General features: G+C 39.5%; 2 protein-coding genes across 2 annotated transcripts in view; both read left to right on the top strand.

Annotated features, from left to right (window-relative positions):
* UBE2V2 (ubiquitin conjugating enzyme E2 V2) overlaps window positions 1-24,884 on the top strand; it is a 738,183-nt gene that overhangs the window by 419,661 nt on the left and 293,638 nt on the right. The window lies entirely within an intron of this gene.
* SPIDR (scaffold protein involved in DNA repair) overlaps window positions 1-24,884 on the top strand; it is a 184,620-nt gene that overhangs the window by 156,914 nt on the left and 2,822 nt on the right. The window contains exons 11-12 of the mRNA XM_049775632.1: window positions 7,886-8,000; window positions 8,263-8,316. Coding sequence (XP_049631589.1) covers window positions 7,886-8,000; window positions 8,263-8,316 — 169 coding nt within the window. The remainder of the gene's footprint in view (window positions 1-7,885; window positions 8,001-8,262; window positions 8,317-24,884) is intronic.

Below are 24,884 nucleotides of genomic sequence, written 5' to 3'. Positions count from 1 at the left end.
CTCTGAATCAACAGCTAATACATACTCAATAGTGAAAAACTGAAAGCTTTCCCTCTAAGATTAGATACAGACAATTTTGTCCTCCTCACCACTATATTATTCAATACAGTATTGGAAGTTCTTGCTATAGAAATCAGGCAAAATGAAAAGGAGAAATTAAGGGCATCCAAATTGGAAAATAAGTGAATCACTACTTGCAGATGACATAATACTATTCTTAGAAAGCCCTAAGGTCATTAAAAAAATTTCCTAGAAACAGAGCCAGAGTGATACCACAGCAGTAAGGCATTTGCCTTGCATGCGGCTGACCCGGTACAAACATGGGTCCGATCCGACATCCCATATGGTTCCCCCAAATCTACCAAAAGAGATTTCTGAGCACAGAGCCAGGAATAACCCCTGAGCACCACCAGGTATGGCCCCAAAAATAACCAAACCAAAAAAATCTTATAGAAACAATAAATTTATACAGTAATGTCAGTCTGCAAAATCAGCACACAGAAATCTATAACATGTATATGTGTAAACAATGAAACAATAGAGAAATGTAGAAGAAATAAAGTCCCATTTACATTTGCACCTCAACAAATCAAGAACTTAGATCAATGTAACAAAAGATATAAAAGACATACAAGGAAAACTTAATCACCAATAAAACAAATAAAAGAATGAATAGAGAAATGGAAACACATCTGTGTACAGATTGGAAGTATTAGCATTGGGAAAATAGCAGTTCTACCGAAGGCATTAGACAGACTCAGTGCACTCTTATGAAAATAAATACCCATTACTGGCTTTCAGCCCTCTTCCTTCTTCAGAGAAACCTGTGCTCTCTCAAATTCCTCTTACACTCTTCTCACACTTCTCTAAGTAAATATTTTGCAGTAGAACTATTTTGCCTCACTAAAAAATAAATGATTATTTGTAAAGACATAAACTGAAATTATATGAAACTTATATGGAATAAGTAGAGCAAATTTAGAAAAAAAGAATATGAAGGTTTTTCTCAGAACCAACTTTTTATTATAAAGCTATAATAATCAAGGCAGTATGGAACTGGAATACAGTCTTTCAGGCCAATAAATAGAAATAAGAGCTCAGAGATAGAGCCATGGGTCTCTGGTCAGTTACTCTATAAAACAGGAGCTAAGAGAATGAATTGTAGTAAGGTAAGCCTCTTTAATAAATGATATTAGGATTCCCAAGTTAGACAGCAAGCTAGAGAGCAGGGAGGAAGCCAGAGGGAATGGCCTACAACCAGATCAGCAAGGAAGAATGAACTTTGGCTTTCTTACAGAGGTCAGTGACCACACCCATGGGCATGGCCTCTGGAGCTAAGCTGTCACCATTAAAGTGCCCCTAAACCTCTCTGGCATTGGGGAAGACTGACAATGACTTAGGAAAGAAGCACCTGGGAACCATGGTGAAGCAAAGCAAAAACTCACCATGTCTGGTGGATGAAGATTACAATTCTGCAGGCTCAATCAGTAGTAACTGCCTATATAAACTGTAAATGGAAGTGCTTAGGATACAAGGGAGCTTAAAGAAACAATGGCCTATACTATCAACAAAACATAAGAGAATGTGAAAACACAAATGGAAAAAATACAAACAGAAATATAAGAACTGAAAACTTGGTAGAGAAAGTGAAAAATTCATTGGAAGGCCTCACCAACAGAATATCAGCTGCTGAGGACAAAATCAATAAGCTCGAAGATGAAGTGCAGAAAACAGAGACAACAATAGAAAATGGGGGAAAAATAAACAAAAAGATGACAAGAGAATTTGGGGATCAAATCAACAGAAATAATGTAAGAATCATGGGAGTCCCAGAAAGCCATGAAGAAAATCCCTATGAAGAATCAACAGCTAAAGACATCATCATTGAGAATTTCCCAGGGCTGGAGAATTAATATACACACATGCAGTTAAAGTAGAGTACCAGTTAAAGAGACCCAAATAAAAGCACTCCAAAGCATAGCCTAGACATAGCAATGAGAACCATAAGTGTAGAATACTGAAAGCAGAGTTGTCATGCTGCACCAGGCCAGCTCTAAGACTGACTTTTTTCTCTAAAGATATATAAACCAAGCTTTAAAATAATCATGAGTATACCAGCCACAGAGCAGAAAGCTGACAATCTCAGGAGGAGAGAGCAGGTAAAGCCCCCTGCCTTTCAGAGTATGCCTGCTGCATCCATCACTTTGAACCACCACTTTGCTTATGTCTCTGCCTTACCACTCTGGTACAGTCCTCTTCAGGGATGCCAATCTGACAAAACTTCAGGTAGCCTGGTATTTGGGCTGATATCACCAGGGCTTTTTGGAGCAAGTGAGAGTACCTTCCTGACATGCTCCTTCTTTTGGAAGGCCTGGCATCTAAAACCATGCCCACACAGAAGCCACAGTATCAGTAATAGTGATTTGAATCCCAGGACAACTTCATTACTTTAATGCTGTCATCCCTATAAGAACACACTGATTTAACAGAACAGACAGCTCACAAGAGCTTACTAAATCTTCTGCTATTGTATTAATAACATCATTGGGGATACAATAATTATCATAAATTAGTTCTTCTCTTCCTTTACTTTTTCTTTCTATTTTTTAAATAATTTTGCTCTGATTTATATGGAACAAATATATTATGGTCAACTATGCCAACTATGTGATGCATTTTCTTTAAATAAAGTAAAAAATACTAAAAACAGTAAAATTAAAAAAGGAAATGACAATAAATAAATGAATAAATAAATAAATAAATAAAAAGGAAATGACATACAAAGGAGCATCTTTAATATTTACAGCAGATTTACAGAAGGAAATTGTCTGGTCTTAAAGACAGTGATAGAATGTGGTGAAAAAAGTAAAAAGAAGTATGCCTACTAAGAACACTTAGACTTTCATTCAACTTGAAAGAACAATATACAGCTTCACAGATAAATAACAGCTCAGGAATTTTATAGGCTCAAACCTATCTTTAAGAGAATTAAAGGAACTATATTAAGACAATTCCCACAAAAACACCAAACATCTATAGAAAGATAGCATAAAATTCAATGGCAATAATCTCTCAATGTCACAGGATGTTTAACACACCAAAGAGACACAGAGTGGCAAGATGGATTAGAAAATTGAACCCAACATTTTGATGCCTACGGGAAACACATTTGAAGAGTAAGTGTGAACACAGACTCAAATTGAGAGGTTGGAACACAACTATTCAAGCAAACAATCCCTTAAAAAGACTGGAGTGGTAATACTAGTATCAAATAACATAGACTTCAGGCTCAAAAAAATATAGGAGAAATCAACAGTCATTTTGTAATGATCAAGGAATATGTACACTATAAAGTGTTCACACCCCTAAAATATTTGCACTTATGAAGGACCAAAAAAAAACTTAAAATAATTGCCAATAGACATTGCTAAAATAGACATTATTAAAATAGACATTATTAAAATAATTGCCAATAGACAGCAATACAACAGTAGTAGGAGACTTCAACACTACTCTTTCACCTACTGACAGTAAATCAACTAGTAAAGCTCAGTAAGGAAATACTTGCTTTGAAAAAAATGGGAGAGGGACTTAGGAGATGTATATAAATTGTGTGTGGGGACCGGGAAGGTGGCGCTAGAGGTAAGGTGGCTGCATTGCAAGCACTAGCGTTGGACGGACAGTGGTTCGATCCCTTGTTGTCCCATATGGTCCCCCCAAGCCAGGAGCGATTTCTGAATGCATAGCCAAGAATAACCCCTGAGCATCAAATGGGTGTGGCCCAAAAACCAAAAAAAAAAAAATTGTGTGTGTATATATTTTTTTCATTCCCATAAAACCAAATGCACATTTTTCTCCAGTGGACATGGAACATTGTCCGGAATAGTCCATATGTTGGGACACAAAACACCTCCGCAAAGTCAAGACTATAGATATCATACCAACTGCCTTCTCAGACCTTGAAACTATGAAAATAGATATTAAACACAAACAAAAACAGAAATGGGATCTGGAGCAAACCAAACAGTGGGTAGGATTTTTGCACACAGTATCCCATATGGTCTCCCAAGCCTTCCAGGAGAAATTTTTCTGAGTGCAGAGCCAAAAACAGCCCCTGAGCACCATCGATTGTTGCCTAACTCCCCCCCCCCCCCCCCACACACACACAGAGAAACAGAAACGGTGCAAATACCTGGAAATAGTTCATTACTGAAACAACCAGTTGGGTCAGTGGAAACCAGAAGATTCCTGGAATCAAATGAGCATGGGGTCACAAACTACTAGTACTTGTAAGACACAGAAAATGCAGTGTTTCTAGAGGAAAGTTCATAGCTTTGCAAACATTCATCAGAAAGGAAGAAAGGACCCACATAAACTACTTGACTGCATAGCATAAATATTAGAAAATGGCTAAAAAACGAGCTGTAAGCAGGTAGGAGGAAATAAATAATAAAATTTAGATCAGATATTAGTGAACTAGAATTCAAAAAAGTCCAAAATATCAATGAAACAAAAATTAATTATTTGAAAAACATTAAACTACATAGATCTTTAAATCAGGTCTCAATGATAAAGTCAATTAAGCAAGACTCACAGAGGCAAGGGAGGAAACCATAATGAACTATAATAGAAATGAAAGAGGGAATGTCAAAACAGACATCATAGAAATTCAAACAATCATCAGAGATTACTTTGAGAACATCTTTGAGAACATCTGTGCCATGGAAGGGGAGAACCTAGAAGAAATGGATAAATTTTTGGACTCCTAGAACTTCCTGAGGCTGAACCAAGATGAATTAGAATATATGGATAGACCAATCACTATCAACAAAAATTGAAATGGTTATGAAAAGCCTTCCCCCAAAGCAATCCAGGACCAGATTGATTCACTATTCTTTCTAACCTTTAAAGAGGATTGAATGCCAGTCTTTTTAAGGCTCTTCCAGGAAATTTAAGAAACAGAAAAACTCCAATTTCTTTGAAGCTAGATATGAATGCATATATATATGAAAGATATACCAGAAAAAAAAGAGAAGTACAGGCCGATATCTTGATGAATACAATTGTAAATATCCTGAACAAAACACTAACGAATAAAATCAAACAATGTATAAAAAATATCATATACCATGACCAAATAGAATTCATCCCAGGGATTCAACAATGTTTTAACATATGAAAGTCAAACCATACACTATGTCAATAAAAAGAATAAAAAGAATATGATCATATAACAATAGTTATGGAGAAACTCAACAATAGGAATTGAACTTCTCTTAATATAATCAAAACCATTTACCACAGTCTACAGCAAGCATTATACTTGCTAAAAAAAAACAAACTAAAAAAAACCTAAAAAACTAAGATCAGGCACAAAACAAGGTTGCCAACTCTATTTCTATTCAGTATCATAATAGAAGTATTTTCCATAGAAAACTGGCAAGAAAAATATATAAAGGCAAGAAGTTAAGCTCTTCACTATTTGCAAATGACATGATAATATATCTAGAAAATCCCAAAAATCTACCAAAAAGCTTCTAGAAACAATAGATTTTTATAGTAAAGTGGCAGTCTAAAAAATTAACATACAGGGGGCCGGGAAGGTGGTGCTAGAGGTAAGGTGTCTGACTTACAAGCGCTAGCGTAGGACGGACCGCGGTTCGATCCCCAGGTGTCCCATATGGTCTCTCCAAGCCAGGGGCGATTTCTGAGCTCATAGCCAGGAGTAACCCCTGAGCGTCAAACGGGTGTGGCCCAAAAACCAAAAAAAAAAAAAATTAACATACAAAAAACCATGGCGTTCTTATATACAAATAATGAAAGAGATATTTTTTGTTTGTTGTTTTTTGGGCCACACCTGGTGACATTCTGGGGTTACTCCTGGCTATGCACTCAGAAATTGCTCCTGGCTTGGGGGACCATATGGGACTCTGGGGATCGAAACAAGGTCAGTCCTGGGTCAGCCATGTGCAAGGCAAATGCCCTACCACTGAGCTATTGCTCTAGCTCAATGGTCCTCAAACTACGGCCTGCAGGCCACATATTGTATTTATTCCCATTTGTTTCTTCACTTCTAAATAAGATGTATGCAGTGTGCATAGAAATTTGATCATAATTTTTGTTTTTACTATAATCTGGCCCTCCAACAGTCTGAAGGACAGTGAATTGGCCCCCTGTTTAAAAAGTTTGAGGACCCCTGCTCTAGTCCCTGAAAGAGATACTTTTTAAATATCTCATTTACAATTGTACCTCAGAACATCAAGTACCTCAGAATCAACTAAATAGGTGAAAGACCTAAGCAAAGAAAACTATAATTAACTGCTTCAAGAAACTAAAAGAGGGCAATACTTGTGACAAGAGCATGGCTGATAGGAAAAAAAAAAAAAGGACTGTTGACCAGCAGCAGGAGCAGCTGTGGGCTGTGGACACTACCATCAGAGTTACAAAAAAAACAACCCCTCATTGTCAGATATAGCTGCATCAAGCAGTGGAAACTTGGACTGAAGCTGGAAGGAAAGATCAAAGACCTGGTAAATAACATCAACGAGTCCCTCTCCCTGCTTAAAAAGAGGATGGACTTGGCCAAACTGAGCACCCTGGAAGCAAAGCAGATAGCATGTGATGAACTGTTTACAAACAAAGCCAAGGGATATAAAGTGTATGGAGCTTTAAAATCCCTAATGCTCAACATGAAGATAAGGAGAAGGGGAATAAATGTTATTCTTCTCCATGCTGCTCTTTGCCCAAGCCATGTTCAGTGACCTCCAAACACCTATTGATGAACTGTCTCAACCAGGTCGATCACATTGGCAGCCTGGAGCAGGTGGAAATGTCCTCCTCTTCTATGCTGCCCACCACAGTATTGAGGAATACTGCCTGATCATAAGAATGACCAATACTACAGCATCCCCATGAGCATGTTCAAGACCAGCCTGTGAGGGCAAACTGGGCTCCCTGCAGCTCTCTGTGGCACAGACTGCAGCTTCTCTACAAAATAAGGGGTTTGTACCTGGGGGGAAAAATAGATAGAATTGTGCAGTTGTGTAATTTACTGCTACGGGGTAGAACTAGAGAATGTTGTGCTGGGTGAAGTCAATCAGAAGGAGAGAGATAGATACAGATATTTCATATTCAGGAAAACAAGCATAAAATGTCCAACAACAGAATCGAAGAACAGATCAATGGAATGGAGTTTACCCTGGCAGTTAGACATGGGGGAGATGGGGAGACTATTGGGATCAATGATGGACGAAGTCAATGGGAAGGAAATGAACATTGGGAGAGGGGGTTGGATTGTTGTATGTGTGAATACCTTCATCCATAGAAGAAAAATCCCTGTGACTTAGGGAAGAAAGTTTTTTCCTGTTCAGTTAGATGGGAAACACCCTTCCATCCTCTCACCCCCAAAAAAGTCTTTACTAGACTCATGGGAGATCTGCACAGCTAAATGAGCCTTTTCTGCCTTATTGTCTCCTCTCACCTCTTGGCCCTCACATCTCCATAAAATCTTTATGTTTATCTCTGGGTAAACTTTTTTTTTTTTTGAGTCACACCCAGCAGTGCTCAGGGGTTACTCCTGGCTCTGTGCTCAGAAATTTCTTCTGGCAGGCTCGGGGGACCATATGGGATGCCGGGATTCTAACCACCAACCTTCTGCATGTAAGGTGAATGCCTTATTTCCATGCTATCTCTCCTGCCCCTCTGGGTAAACTTCTTTAGCCTAAACAAAGCTTTCATCCAGAGTTGCTTCTAGACTTTTGATAGGTTCTGGGTTTCTGAAAATAACTTTTCTCGTATCAGCAAACAGCCACAGAAAAAATGTTCTAGGCTCTTCTGACTTGTGCCTTCTTTGGTCTTGTCTTCCTTATGTTTAACTGGAAAATAGAGGAACCTTTTCCTGTGGAAGCTGCTCTCGTATGGTCACCTGCCCTCTTCTCAGAAGGCATCTGCAAGTCTTCTTGGACTGTCCTTCATATCCCCAGGCCACAGTGAAGGTCAAGGTAGGAACTGGTGTGGGCTCAGGACTTAATGATAAAGGGGTTTGCATCTCTTCCTGAAAATGGGCTTGTCTAAGGGACTCACCTTCAAGACAGACTCCCTATGCCTATGACTTAAATATCTTGTATAGCTAGAGATTGAAGTTAATAAAGAGAAGGCGGGTGGTTTAAATCAAATATATTCAGTTTGAATTTATGGGGGTTTTCACATGAGCATGCACTCCAGAAGTGAAGATTGATCTAGCCCTTTGTCCTGTTCTTGCAGCTGTTACAGAGCAGTATTTCATCACTTCTGCAGTTTGCTTCCTGCACAGATGGGGTAAGTCCAGCCTAGGTGTATGTTCATGCAAAGCCAACTTAGCAGAGTCACCCCACATAAAAGACTCTGCAACTTACTTTCAAGACTAACAGAAGCCCACCTTCCAACTGTGAACTCACTAACAAATGTCCACTTCTGATGGCAAGATCCTGTCCATTTTGAATTGTTATTTTTTTTTCTTTCTTTTTTTTGGGGTGGGTCACACCTGGCAGCACTCAGGGTTTACTCCTGGCTCTATGCTCAGAAATCGCCCCCAGCAGGCTCAGGGGACCATATGGGATGCCGGGATTTGAACCACCGACCTTTTGCATGAGAGGCAAACGCCCTACCTCCATTCTATCTCTTTGGCCCCAAATTGTTACTTCTTGACCTTGCCATGGATACATGAATATGTTCCCCCTGGCTTTGTTAATGGTGAGGTAAGCTTGATATTTCCAAGCCTTCTGTCATGGATCTCTGATAATATAATAGAATGTTCTGAGATGCATATTTTGTAAAATTATAGAGGCTTTGACATCATTTCTTATAACTGGTTTTCGCACTTTGAGAATAAGCAAGGGTAGCCAAGTTGTTTACATGTTTTAGAAAACCACCACCTTAGAACCATATAGACAAACTTGAAGACAAATTACAAACTATCATTAAAGCCAAACAAAAAGAAAGGAGAGACAAAACAATGAAAGAAAATGTAAGGTTCTTAATGACCAAAAATAAGAGAAGTAATCTCTGAATTAAGGAATAATAAATAAATAAATAAGAAGAAGGGGAAGAAAAAGGGTAGGGGAAGAACAAGTAGTGAGAGAGAGATAATAGTAGAGAACTTCCTCTCTTTTTGGAAATAGGCTGCTGTACAAATCCAAGAAGGAGAAAGAGTGCCAAACAAAATAGACCCTAATAGAACAATACCAAGACATATAGTAATTCAAATCCCAGATGCAAGAACTGTTTAATATACACTAATCAATCAACATTATGCACCACATCAGTAAAAGGAAGGATAAAATATCACATGATCATATCAGTCGATGCACAGAAAGCATTTCATAACATCCAGTACCAATCCATGTTTAATACCCTCAGCAGAATAGGTGTGGAAGGAACCTTCCTTAAGACAGTAACAGCTATCTATAGAAAGCCATAGCCAACATTATTTTAATGGCAAAAATCTGAAAGCATTTCCACTAAAGTCAGACACTAGGCAAGGATGTCTATTGTCTCCACTCTTATTCAACATAGTATTAGAAGTCTTAGCAATAGCAATCAAACTAAAGAAGGAATAAAAGGAATCCAAACTGGAAAGAGGAAGTCAAACTATCTTTATTTGCAGATGATATAATCAAATACATTTAAAGATCTTAAAGAGTTTACAAATAAGCTCCTAGAAATAATAAATCAATTCAGCTCAGTGGCTGGCTGCAAAGTCTATACTCAATAAACAGTTGCATTCTTTTTTTGGGGAGGCACACCCGTTGACACTCAGGGGTTACTCCTGGCTTGGAGAACCATATGGGATGCTGAGGGATCGAACCACAGTCTCTCCTAGGCTAGCGCTTGCAAGGCAGATGCCTTACCTCTAGCACCACCACGCCGGCTCCAGTTTCATTCTTTTATACAAAAAACGACTCCAAGGAGAAAGAGTTCAAAGAGTCTATCCAGTTTAAAATAGCGGTCAGTACTAACCTAACAAGAGAGGTGAAAGACCTATACCACAAAAACTTCAAAACACTTCAGAAAAAAATTGAAGAAGACCTAAGGAAACGGAAAAACATTCTATGCTCATGGATTGTAAGAATCAACATTATCAAAATGACCAATCAAAATTACCTAAACTATTATATAGATTCAATGCAATCCCTATGCAAATTCAGAGAGCATTCTTCAAATACTTAGAATAATCAGTTACAAAGTGTGTGTGGAGCCATAAAAGACCTAGGGTAGCCAATTCCATATTGAAAAACAAGAAACTGGGAGGCATCTCATTACTAATTTGAAGCTGTACTGCAAAGCCATAGTAATCAAAACAGCATGGTATTGGAACAAAGACAGAGGTTCAGATCAATGGTTCAGAGAAGAATATCCAGTGATAAACCCCCAAATATATGGTCAGTTAATCTTTAACAAATGAGCTTGAAATAAAGATAGTTGCTTTAACAAATGGTGTTGGAACAGTCGAATAACCACATATAAGAAATGAAAGATTGATCCATATCTCACACCTTATACAAAAGTCGATTCAAAGTAGATTAAAGACCTTGAGATTAGACCCGAATTCATAAATTTCATTGAGGAAAACATAGAATAGTCGAAGATTTAGATCTCAAAGAAGTCTTCAATGACTGGATGCCAGTGGCAAGTGCTATATATAGCATCAAATCTGAATAAATGGAGCTACATCAAACAAGTTTCTGTATAGCAAAAAATAAACTGGGCTAAAAATAGAAGACAGCTAACTGAATGGGAGAAAAATTTTGCATTCGACACATCAGATAAAGGTTTGATATCTAGGATATACAAAATACAAAGGCTAACTCCTCAAAACCTAAAAACCCCAGGGGCCAGAGAGAGGAGAGCATGGAGGTAAGGCATTTGCCTTGCATGCATAAGGTCATTGGTTCGAATTCCGGCATCCCATATGGTCCCCCGAGCCTGCCAGGAGCGATTTCTGAGCCTGGAGCCAGGAGTAACTCCTGAGCAGTGCCGGGTGTGACCTCCCCACTCAAACACACACACACACACACACACACACACACACACACACACACACACACACACACAAACAACAACTAAAAATCCCAAGAAAAAATGGGGGAAAAAAATGAACAGACGCTTCTCTTAAGAATACCAACAAAAGCCAATAGACACATGAAAATTGCTCATCATCACTTATCATTAGGGAAATTCAAATCAAAACAGAAATGATATACCATCTTACACCAGTGAGGACAGCACATATCAATCTCTGTTGACAAGGTTGTGGTGAGAAAGGAACTCTCACCCACAGCTGGTGGGGATGCTGCTTTGTCCAACCAACCCCTATGAAAACAGCATGGAGAGTTCTCAGTAAACTCAATATTGATCTTCTGTACAACCATTAATCCCTCTTTTGGATATTTATCCCCAGAACAATAAAACAAACATTCCTCCAAAATGATATATGCACACTGCTATTCATTGCAGCACTCAGGACAATAGCTAAGACTTTGAATCAATCTAGATGTCCAACAAAAGATGAGTGGATCGAGAAGATGTGATTAGAATACTTCATAGCTGTAAGGAGTTTGCTGCAACACGGATAGAACTGGAATACATTATGTTAAATGAAGTAAGCCAGAAGAAGGATAAATACAAAATGATATCACTTACATATATTTAGAATAACACCATGAAGAATTCAATGGTCTAAATCAATTGTCATGCACACTCTTGGATCCAGAGTATAGCAAGGAGAAGCAAAAAGCACTGACTGGAGAAGAAACACAAATAGGAAAGATGGGGACCGGGATCAAGCAGTCTCAGGTGCATTTGATGGAGATTAAAAAAAAAAAGGTCAGAACTAAATATCCAAGCAAAGCCAACAACAACAGAATCAAACTCTAACAATCAAACAGACCCAAACTCTAACAATCTAAACTTTAAGTGTACCTGTTATACTGGCAGGCTGGGGATCAGGGGCTGGTGGCATGGGATACACTCTGGGAACATTGGTGGAGGAAGTTCAACACTGGTGGTGGGATTAGCCCAGATTCATTGTATGTCTGAAACTATGAAGGACTTTGTAAATCAAAATGGTTTCAGTAAAATAAAAAAAAAAATTAAACTTAAAAATAAAAACACCACCTTGGGGATGGCCAAAAATACTTCTCAGGGATCGAGTAGTTGATCCTTGAGTTAGCACCTCTGTCTCGTCAGAGGCAACCAACCAACCAACCAACCAAACAAACAAACAAACAAACCAAAATGGCCAAGAGAACTGCAGAACTCAAGAAAGGCACTGGTATTCTCATAAAGTGATGATGGCCACAGGTCACAGTGTTGGGACCCCATGGAAGTAGATGTAGGAGATATTTTGAAATTGTGGGTTTTCGGAAGTTCTGCTATAGGACTTTTTGAGGGTCCCTCAGAAATAGCCAAATTCTACCTCAGATTCCAGTCAGACACTGATTCTTTCAGTCCTGTATATTTGCCTCACCCTGGCAGTCATTGCCTGCTCTGGCCCACATCACACCCATCCGAAGAGAGCATGCTTAAATAGGTTTAAGATTGTAGGCCACACATGTGGTGGCTAGGGCATGAATAAAGCTGATATCTCTTGGAGCCTGTCTGTGGATTTCCTTGTAGCTACCCTGAAGTTGCAGACCCGCCGGCTGAAGGGAGTTGTAGACACGTGGTCCTGGGCCAGAGGAGAAAGACCTCTCATCCCTCCATCACCATCCAGCCCAATCCAAGGGCTGTTACTCTACACCTTCCTGTACCTCCAGCAGGGCTGGCAGCATGTGACAAGATGTAGTATGTCACTCCTTCACTGTAGAGTTTGGATTAAACTGGAATGTGTATAAATCTTTAGGCGGGGTCTCTGGGGATCCCTAATGTGAGTCATGGTTCCCAGCTTTGACATTAGAATAGAATTTTGTCTACTACTGCCAAGAACATGAAACTCTGGACTGGTCTCTATCTGGCTCCTGAGCGACTGCTTCAGTCCCATCCTGCCTCTGTCCTTCATTCTAAGAGCTGTTGTCTCCCAGGGATTGTAGTAAAACCAGACTCTAGGAAGTTTGTAAACAAAGATCTCCTGATTGTGTAAAACTAAAATACATGTAATTCCTATGAGCCCCAAACTTGAAATACTGCCTTCTCACATGTTGCCTGGTTTATCTTTGGACACCCCATCTCTGCATGTTCTGCTGCTGAGAAGACATGAGTACAGCTCCCCAAGTATTGTCTTTTTGGACACAGACATCTCACCAAAGGAAGTCATTGTTATCCCCCCAGTGACCACCTAACAGTGAGGACTTGGATAAGGGTATGTTACAGGGACCCTGCTGTGTGCCTATTCTTGTTGAAGTTTAAGTATTTAACTTGTGATGAAGCAGGTTCTGTTCAGTCTTTGTCATCTGAATTCTGCATCTTGAGGAAAGGGAAGGAGGAGGGTTGAAATTGATGTAGAATATGGAGGTAATGAAGATTGATTTTTGGATCGTACCCAGCTATGCTCAGGGACTCTCTCCTGGCATGCTCTGGGACCAAATGGGGTGCTGAGGATCAAACCGAAGTTGTCTGTGTGCAGGGCACATGCCCTACCTATTGTTACCCCAAACCAAGATCACCTTACTGAAAATATATGGGAAGATGTCTTGATTGAGGACTCAAGGCAGTGACTACCCTCAGTTGTCACCTTTCTGGTATTCTGTGAGAGATGAGGCATAAAACGAAGGATTCAAGTACATTCCTTTCAAGCTGATTTGGAAAGGGCTGATAGAAGATAGCAGAGGACTATGCAGGCACTGATCACATGAGTTTGCAGCCAGGCAGACAGTTTTCTGAGTGAAAAAACAAACAAACAAACAAAAAAAAAACAAAAAGAAAACAATTCACCAGAATCCAAACTATCAAATTAGGACTTTCTACAAGAACCACAACCTCATTCCTCAGAACAAATGAACCTTGATAGTCAGGATACACAAGTTTTAACTGAGGGGTTGGTATTGAAGAGAGGATGTATCCAGTGGTGCTCAGCAATATGTGTAACTCTGTGCTCAGAGGTCCAGTTGAATGGGGAAAGACAACAAACAAGCATCTCTTTCTTCCTACCTCAGCATCCACAGTTCTACACAGCCCTTAACTCTAGGTCAATGTGCTTCAGCCATGCCACCAGTCACAGAGCAGTGCTGGTCAGCAGGTGTAAAGGTTGAAAAGCATCATCTGTATCCCTTAGACATAAAAGTATTCATTTAAAATGACATGCACACTTAGTTCATCGCTGTGACTCCACCTGGATTTAGGTGTATCTACCTGCGACCTGCCCATTTCTGGGAGGGGTCTTAGGAACAGGATATTACCTGTAACCTTACCTGCAAGATCCCTCTCATTCCAGGGAGTGGTCTTGGGAAGGTTATATAAGGCTTTTGACCCAGGGGATTAGCCCCTTTTGGTCTTTGGCCAGGATGGAGGTTGGAGGAGACATGGATGAAAGTAAGACGCAGGGCTAGCTAAGAATGGCATGTGTAAATGGTTAGCAGCCACATCAGTTGGCCAGGGCAATAAAGGTGTTATCTCTCTGGAAGCCTGCCTGTGAGTGAGTTCAATACCCTCACTTTCCTGGACTCAGACCTGCCGGTTAATGGGGGATGGAGCCACGTGGCCTGGGATGGCAGAGAAAGGCCACTCCATCCATCTCCATCCAGCTTCTTTATAAGGGCTGTAACCCTACACATCACCACTTAGTACAATATCTTATATGGAAGCAGCACAAATGCCTAAATATGGATGAAAAGTTGTGGCATATATACACAAAATTTTATGCATTTTAATATCAAAATCTTGAAATTTTTACAACAATGATGGGATTAGGGAATATTATACTGAGAGAACTTTGTCAGAAGAAAATGGATAGATACAGAATGATCTTTCATATGTGGCACTTAAGAAACACATAGCAACAAAGACCAAAGGTAACACAATGAGAGAACTAATCCACACAATTTAGTTGGGGCTGCAGTTTGAAAAGGAGGGTCATTGGGTATAGCATTGGAATTATATACATGAGAAACCTTCATTAACAATAGTGTAAAACACATAATGGCTATTTTAAAAACTAATATTAGGGGCTTTTTGTTTGTTTTAGGGCCATACCTGGCATGCTCACTTTTACCTGCTCTACATCTGGAATTATTCTAAGTGATGCTCATAGGACAGCATATGGTGCCAGGGGTCAACCCTGGTTTGGCCATGTGCAAGGCAAACACCTACTTGCTGTTCAACCCAAAAATTAATTTAAAAAAAATTTAAAAAGCAGGGGCCAGAGAGATAGCACAGCAGTAGGGTGTTTGCTTTGTACGCAGTCGACTCAGGACTGACAGTGATTCGATTCCCAGCATTCCATATGGCCCCCTGAGCCTGCCAGCAGTGATTTCTGAGCACAGACCTAGGAGTAACCCCTCTGCGTCGCTTGGTGTGACCCAAAAACCAAAAATAAAATTTAAAAAGATGCTGGTCCGACGTTTTGTCTCTAACTACCAGTCCTATGGTTGGAAAATTGAAGAATACTGCTCAACACTTCCCTGTCATCTCGCTTCCTACCACCTCTTCAATGTCACGCCTCCCTTCACATCCACATTCTGTGTGAGCCCAGCCATTGAAGCTACCTCTTGATTTTGTTTTTTTGCATGTCTCACTTTATTAAATCACAATACTGACCTTTCTCTTCTTAATAATACCCACAATTCTGCATATGGGAAAGTAAAGTATGTGAAAGATTTTCCATTAACATGGTATCCACATTCCAGCTTGATCATGATCTCTTTTTTCAATATAGTTTAATTGAAACATGTTACAAGTTGTTCCTTATTGAATCATTGAGTCAGTCATATGGCATCCAACATTCCTTCACCATGTCCCACCACCATGACCCCAGTTTTCTTCCTGCCTTCCCCCAGCATCTTCCCTCCAGCTGCCTCTATGGATGGTATTTTTCTGTGTTTTCTCTCTCCCTCTCCCCTCCTTTCTTTCCTTCTTTCTGTCTCTTTTAAGACACTCTGATTTGCAATATTGTTACTGAAGGGGTATCATCCATATCACTTTACCTCCTTTCAGCATCCAGTTCTCCAGAGTTATCATTTCCAACTATCATTGACATAGTGGTCTATTCTCTGCCCTAAGTGCACTCCCTTCCTATTTGTGGCAACTTTCCTACCATGGGCCACTCCTCCTGACTCTTCTCTCTATTTTCTTTGGATATTATTGCCATACTATCTTTTTTTTATAACCCATAAATTAGTGTGATCATTCTATGTCCCTTTCTAACTCTTTCATTCAACATAATACTCTATTTCATTCATGCATATGCATATTTTATGGATTCGTCTTTCCTAACAGTGTGTAACATTTTATTGTAGTACACCACAGTCTTTTTTTTTATTCACTTACCTGTTATCAGACACTTGGATTGTTTCCAGATTCCGGCTATTGTGAATAGTGCTGTAATGAACATAACAATGTAGATTATATTTCTGCATTGGTAATAGTATTGCTGTGCCAAATGGAAGTTCAGTTTGTGGATTCCAAAGAAAGTCCATGTTTTCCAAGAGGCTCAACCAGTTGACATTCTCACCAGCAGTGAATAAAAGTCCTTTTTTCTGGCATCCATGCCAGGACTGGTTGTTCTTTGTGATGTGTGCCAGTCTCTGTGGTGTGAGCTAATACCTCACTGTTATTTTGGTTTGCCTCTCCCTGATAATTACTGCTGTGGAGCACTTTTTCATGAGCTTTTGGGCCATTGTTATTTTTTTTTTTGCTGTACTTCTTTTTCATTTTATTTACTTCTTTTTTTTACAATTGTAATTTTAATAATAATTTAATAATTTATTTAAACACTGTGATTACAAACATAATTGTAGTTGGGTTTCAGTCAAAACAAGAACACCCCCTTCACTGTGCAACCTTCCTATCACCAATGCCCCCATCTCTTCCCTCCCACCCCTTGCCTGTATTTGAGACAGGCTTTCTACATCCCTCACTCACTGGCATTGTTTTGATACTTCTCAGCGTAGCTATTTCTCTAACTGCACGCACCACTTTTTGTGGTGAGCTTCATATTTTGAGCCGGTCCTTCCAGCCATCATCTCTGGAAATTATTTCAGTATCTTTAATTTTTCTTAAAACCCATAGATGAGTGATACCATTCTGCATCCATCTCTCTCCCTCTGACTAATTTCACTCAGCATAATAGATTCCATGTACATCCATGTATAAGAAAATTTCATGACTTCATCTCTCCTGATGACTGCATAATATTCCATTGTGTATATACACCACAGTCTCTTTAGCCATTCATCTGTTGAAGGGCATCTTGGTTGTTTCCAGAGTCTGGCTATTGTAAATAGTGCTGTGATGATTATTGGTGTGATGAATATAGGAAGGGATTTTTGTATTGTATTTTTGTGTTCCTAAGGTATATCCCTAGGAATTGTATAGCTGGGTCAAATGGGAGCTCAATTTCCAGTTTTTTTTTTTTTTTTTTTTTAGGAATCTCCATATTGTTTCCCAAATGAGCTAGACTAGAGGGCAATGAATGATAGTTCCTTTCTCCTCACATTCCCGCCAGCACTGCTAGTTCTTGTTCTTTGTGATGTGTGCCAGCCTCTGTGGTGTGAGATGGTACCTCATTATTGTTTTGATTTGCATCTCCCTGATGATTAGTGATATGGAGCATTTTTCATGTGCCTTTGGTCATTTGTATTTCTTTGAGAAAGTGGTCATTTCTTCTCCCCACATTTGTTGGGGTTATATGGTTTTTTTCTTGTTAAGTTCTATCTTTGTATATCTTAGATATTAGCCTCTTATCTGATGGGTATTGGATGAATAGCTTCTCCCATTCTGTGGGTGGCTTTTGTATCCTAGGCCTTATTTCCTTTGAGGTGCAGAAGCTTCTCAGTTTAATATAGTCCCATTTGTGTATCTCTGCTTTGACTTGTTTGGAGAGTGCTGTTTCTTCCTTGAAGATGCCTTTAGTTTCAATATCCTGGACTGTTTTACCTACGTGTTCTTCTATATACCTTATGATTTCAGGTCTGATATCAAGGTCTTTAATCCATTTGCCTTTGACCTTAGTGCATGATGTAAGCTGGAGGTCTGTGTTTGTTTCTTTGTAAGTGGCTGACCAATTGTGCCAACACCATATGTTGAAGAGGCTTTCCTTGCTCTATTTTACATTTCTTGCCCCTTTATCAAAGATTAATTGATTGTATATCTGGGGAGCATTCTCTGAATACTCCAGTCTATTCCACTGATCTGAGGGTCTGTCTTTATTCCTTTACCATGCTGTTTTAATGACTATTACTTTGTAATACAATTTAAAATTGGGAAAAGTGATGCCTCCCATATTAATTTTCCAAGGGTTGCTCTAGCTACTCTTGGGTGTTTATTGTTCCAGATGAATTTCAGCAGTGTTTGATCCACTTCTTTGAACAATGTTATGGGTATCCTTAGAGGGATTGCATTAAATCTGTACAATGCCTTGGGGAGTATCGCCATTTTAATGATGTTAATCCTCCCAATCCACCAGCAGGGTATATGCCTCCATTTCCAAGTATCCTCTTTTATTTCTTGAAGCAGGGTTTTGTAGTTTTCTTTGTATAAGCCCTCACATCTTTAGTTATGTTGACTCCAAAATATTTGAGTTTGTGTGGCACTAATGTAAATGGGATTGCTTTTTTGATATCCATTTTTTCTTATCATTGGTGTATAAGAAGGCCATTGATTTTTGTGTGTTAATTTTATAGTCTGCTACTTTGCTATATGAATTTATTGTTTTTAGAAGTTTTTTGGTAGAGTCTTTAGGGTTTTCTAGTATCATGTCATCTCAAACAGTGAGAGCTTGATTTCATCCTTTCCTGTCTGGATGCCCTTGAATTCTTTTTTCTTACCTAATCACTATAACAAGTACTTCCAACACTATGTTTAATAATGATAGTGAGAGGGGGCAGCCTTGTCTTGTACCAGATTTTAAAGGAAAGGCTTTTAGTTTATCTCCATTGAGAATAATATTTACCATTGGCTTGTGGTAGATTGCCTCTCCTCTTTTGAGAAAAGTTCCTTCTATTCCCATCTTGATGAGAGTTTTTATCAAGAATCGGTTGTTGGACCTTATCAGATGTTTTCTCTGCATCTATTGATATGATCATATGGTTTTTTAATTGTCATTGATATGGTGTATCATGTTGATTGATTTACGGATGTTAAACCATCCTTGCATTCCTGGGATGAAACCTACTTGGTTGTGGTGAAAGACCTTTTTGATGAGGCATTGGATTCTTTTTGCCAGAGTTTTGTTGAGGATCTTTGCATCTGTGTTCATTAGGGATATTGGTCTGTAATTTCCTTTTTTGGCAGCATCTCTGTCTGGTTTTGGTATCTAGGTGATGTTAGCTTCGTAAAGACTATTTGGGAGCATTACTGATTCTTCAATTTCATGAAAGAGCCTAAAGAGGATTGGTAGAAGTTCCTCTTGAAAGGCTTGAAGTGAATCCATCTGGGCCTGGGCTTTTCTTTTCGGGAAGACTCTTGATGACCGCTTTAATTTCCTCTTTAGTGATGTGTCTTTTTAGACATGCAAGGTCATCCTGTTTAATTGTGGAAGATTATATGAGTCCAAGAATGTATCCATTTCCTCCAGGTTTTCATGTTTCATGGCATAGAGTTTCTCAAAGTAGTCTCTGATTGCCCCTTGAATCTATGCAGTATCTGTGGTGATCTCCCCCTTTTAATTCCTAATCCAGTGTATTAGATTTCTCTTTCTTTGTTTCTCTGTGAGTTTTGCTAGTGCTTTATCAATCTTGTCTATTTTTTTTAAAGAACCAACTTTTGCTTTCGTTGATCTTTCGAATTGTTTTTGGATTTCCATCTCATTGATTTCTGCTCTAAGCTTTCTTATTTCCTTCTGCCTACCTATATTTGTTCCTTTTGTTGGACATTTTCTAGTTCTAAGAGCTGTGTCATTAAGCTTTTTATATAGGTCCCTTCTTCCTTTCTGATGTGTGCTTGCAAGGCTATACATTTTCCTCTTAGTACTGCTTTTGTTGTGTCCCATAAATTCTGACAATTTGTGTCTTCATTGTCATTTGTTTCCAGGAATGTTTTTATTTCATCTCTGACCCACTGGTTGTTCAATAGTGAACTGTTTAGTTTCCAGGTGTTAAAGTTTTTCTTCTGTATTTCTTTGTAGTTCAAATCTAATTTCAGTGCCTTATGGTCAGTGAAGGTAGCTTGTTTTTTTTGTTTGTTTGTTTTTTTGTTTTTTTGGGTCACATCTGGCGGTGATCTGGGGTTAATCCTGGCTCTCTGCTCAGAAATAGCTCCTGGCAGGCACGGGGGGCCATATGGGACCCCAGGATTTGAAATGACCACCTTAGGTCCTGGATTGGCTGCTTGCAAGGCAAATGCCGCTGTGCTATCTCTCCGGCCCCAGTCAAGGTAGTTTGTACTGACTTTATGGAGATATGCTTTATGGGTCAGCATGTGGTCTATCCTGGAGAATGACCCATGTGAATTGGAGATGAATGTGTATCCAATTTTCTGGGGATGGAGTGTCATATATATATATATATGTATATGTATACATATATATGTATATATATGTATATGTCACTATATCCCACCACTGCCTTTTGGGAGTTTCGTAAGTGGGTTTCTTGTGAAAGATCTGCTGTAAATTTTATATCCTTTGAATGTAATTTCCCTTTTGGATCTTGCTGCTTTTAATATCCTATCCCTATCTGTGGGATTCATCATTGTGACTAGGATGTGTCTTGGGGTGCTTTTCTTTGGGTCTCTTTTAGCTGATACTCTTCTGGCATACAGGATTTGGTTGCATGCAGTCTTATCTCTGTGAGTTTTCTTTTTTCTTTTACTTTTTTTTTTTTTGTGGATTTAGGGTCACACCCAGCAGTGCTCAGGGGTTACTCCTGACTGCATGCTCAGAAATTGCTCCTGGCAGGCACGGGGGACCATATGGGACGTCAGGATTCAAACCGATCATCTTCTGCATGAAAGGCAAACGCCTTACTTCCATGCTATCTCTCCAGCCCCCTCTGTGAGTTTTCTGTAATGATGTTCTTTTTTTTTTTTTTTTGTGGTTTTTTTTTGGGGGGGTCACACCCAGTAGTGCTCAGGGGTTATTCCTGGCTCCATGCTCAGAAATTGCTCCTGGCAGGCACGGGGGACCATATGGGATGCTGGGATTCGAACTGATGACCTTCTGCATGAAAGGCAAACACCTTACCTCCATGCTATCTCTCCAGCCCCTGTAATGATGTTCTTGACTGTTGATTCTTCCTGGGGATTTTCTTCCTGGGTTTTTGGCACTCCATTGATTCTTACGTTATTTCTGTTGAATTTATCAAACATTTCTATTTTTATCTGTTCAAAATCTTTAAGTATTTTTTCCATTGTCTGATCATTTGCTTTGAGGTTATTTTCCAATCTCTTTTGCTCTATGGAGTTATTATGTGTTTCATTTTCCAGCTCACTAATTCTGTCTTCAGCTGCTGTTACTCTATTGGAGAGGCTTTCCTTAGCATTTTTCATTTCCTCTACTACATTTTTCAGTCCCATTATTTCAGTTTGAAGTTTTCTGATTTCTATATTTGTGGTCTGTTCAGATCTATTTATCCTTTCTTTGAGTTCTACAAACATCCTCATATTTCTATTCTAAACTCCTTATCTGAGAGGTTAATTAGGTAGTTGGCATTTTGGGGAGTTATTAGAATTGCCATTTTTATTCTCTATGCATGCTGTTGACCTGCGTTGTTTCCCCATTACCACACTTGAACTGTGATTCTTACTCCATGTTGTGATGGGGTTTGTGTTCTATAAGAAGTTCTATAAGCAGATCTTTTGTTGGCACATGAAAAAATGTTCCACATCACTAAATATCAGAGAGATGCAAATAAAAAGAACTATGAGGATCCATCTCACGCCATAGAGATTGGCACACATCACGAAGAATGAGAACAAGCAGTGCTGGCAGGGATGTGGAGAGAAAGGAACTCTCTTTCACTGCTGGTGGGAATGCTGTCTGGTCCAACCTTTATGGAAAGTGATGTGGAGATTCCTCCAAAAACTGGAAATTGAGCTCCCATACGATCCAGCTATACTACTAGGGATATACCCTAGGAACACAAAAATACAACACAAAACTCTCTTCTTCACACCTACATTCATTGCAGCATTATTTTCAATAGCCAGACTCTGGAAACAACCAAGATGCCCTTCAACAGATGCATGGCTAAAGAAACTGTGGTACATATACACAATGGAATAGTATGCAGCCGTCAGGAGAGATGAAGTCATGAAATTTTCCTATACATGGATGTACATGGAATCTATTATGCTGAGTGAAATTAGTCAGAGGGAGAAAGTAAGATGCAGAATAGTCTCCCTCATCTATGGGTTTTAAGAAAAATAAAAGACATTTTTACAATAATTCCCAGAGACAAAAGAGAAGGAGGGCTGGAAGGTCCAGCTCACAACACGAAGCTCACCAAAAAGACTGATGAGTATAGTTAGAGAAATAACTACAATGAGAACTATCATAATAATATGAATGAATGAGGGAGGTAGAAAGCCTGTCTCGAGTGCAGGTGGGAGTGGGGCGGGGAGAAGGGAGATTTGGGACATTGGTGATGGGAATGTTGCACTGGTGAAGGGGGTTGTTCTTTACATGACTGAAACCCAACTACAGTCATATTTGTAATCAAGGTGTTTAAATAAAGATAGTAATTTTAAAAAAAGATTTTTTTTTGCTGTGTTCTTTTTTGATTGTCACTAGGGATCAGGAAGTAGCCCCCAGGTGTCACCTTTAAAAGAGTACCCTGTAGTCCAAAGCCAGGCATGAATTAGCCCCCACCCATCCTTGTGAGGTACTCCTACCTGTAGGACAGTAGGTGCTTGAGAGCTGATCTTGCTGTCTTCTTTGATTGGCACCTGGGATCAGGAAGTAGCCCCAGGTTTGCTTTTAAAAGAGTGCCCTGGGGCCTGGAGAGATAGCACAGTGGCATTTGCCTTGCAAGCAGCTGATCCAGGACTGCCCCGTGCCTGCCAGGAGCTATTTCTGAGCAGACAGCCAGGAGTAACCCCTGAGCACCGAGGGGTGTGACCCAAAAAAAAACAAAGGTAAATAAAAAAAGAGTGCCCTGTAGCCCAAAGCCAGGCAGGAATTATAACCCCCACCACCCCACTCCCACCCCACCCCAGTCCCTGTGGGTGGAGCCACTCCTACCTGAGGTTAGGCGCTTGGCTTGAGAGCTCTTTTTTTTAATTTTTATTGATACCAATGTGAATTACAAGTCTTTCACAGTTATATTTAACGTACACAGTGAAGTGAATTAAGGCAATTCCCACCACCAGTGATGAACTCCCTCTGCCATTGTTCCCAGTGTACATCTCATACTTCCACTCTTAGCCTCCTAGACTGCTAGTGTAAAAAGCCCCTTTTGTTATGGATTGCTATGGATTGTCTCTTTTTTTTTGGGAGGGGGGATCATACCCGGCAGTGCTCAGGGGTCACTCCTGGCTCTATGCTCAAAAATTGCTCCTGGCAGGCTCAGGGGACCATATGGGATGCCAGGATTTGAACCACCGTCCTTCTGCATGAAAGGCAACGCCTTACCTCCATGCTATCTCTCCAGGCCTCGGATTGGGTCTCTTGATTCTATTGTCATTAGCTTTTATTTGGGTATTTAAAACTAATCACTTTTTATTTCCACTCAATGCTCATGAGACTGCTTTGCCTTTGGTACCATCCACTTTTTTTCCCCTCAGTTTTTAGGAAGACAGGTGTTAATATTATCTCCCCATTTCTTTTTGTAATTTACTTCATTTTCAGTGCATTATGGTCCTAGAAGATAGTTGATATAATCTCTGTCTTTTTGACTTTATGGAAATATATTTTATGGCCCAGCATATGGTCTATCTTATAGAATCTTCCATGTGCACTGGAGAAGAATGTATATTTGGAATTTGGGGGTGAAAAGCTTTATGAATATTTACTGACCCCTTTTCCATTGCTTCCTTCAAAGCCAGTATTTCTTAGCTGAGGTGATTACATCTACCAAGAGGTGACAGAACAGTGTTGACTCTTTCATGACTACTGTGTTGCTTTTATGTCTTTCTTCACACTTATTAACAGTTGTTTTAAGTATTTTTCTGGCCCCTATTTGCATGCTTATATGTTTATAAATATAATTTATTCCTAATGTATGTATCTGTAGATTATTAAGAAATGACCTTTTTTATAATCTTTTTGAGCATGAAGTCTATGTCATCTGATATTACTATGGTGACCTTACCTTTTTTTATTGGGGGGGGGCAACACCAGGCATTGCTCTGGTGTTACTCTTGCTCTTTGCTCAGGAATCATTCCTGGCAACCTTGGGGAACCATATGGGATGCCAGGGATTGAACCCAGCTAGATGTCCAACCCGACCCTTTTTCACAGAGTTGTTTGCTTGAAGGATTGTCTTCCAACTTTTGACTTTAAATCTGTGTTTGTTCTCACTATTCAAATGTGGTTTTTGCAGGCAATGGAATGTTGTGTCATTTATTCAAACCTGAATGACAGTCTGGCTGGGTCAAATATTCTTGGTGAGGTGTTTATTTGTTGATTTGTATTGATTGATTGGTTTTTGGGCCACATCTAGTGGCGCTCAGGGATCACTTCCTGGCTCTGCTCTCAGAAATCACCCCTGGCAGTCACATACAAGGCAAACGCTCTACTGCTGTGCTATCTCTCTAGCCCTTATTTGTTGATTTTTTTCACTGTATCCCACCACTGCCTTCAGACTTTATGGTAGCCT

Source organism: Suncus etruscus, chromosome 6 (genome assembly GCF_024139225.1).
Source record: "Suncus etruscus isolate mSunEtr1 chromosome 6, mSunEtr1.pri.cur, whole genome shotgun sequence".
NCBI classification, from domain to species: domain Eukaryota; kingdom Metazoa; phylum Chordata; class Mammalia; order Eulipotyphla; family Soricidae; genus Suncus; species Suncus etruscus.
Note: the sequence above shows the minus strand (reverse complement) of the source record. Positions and strands in the feature narration are given on the sequence as shown.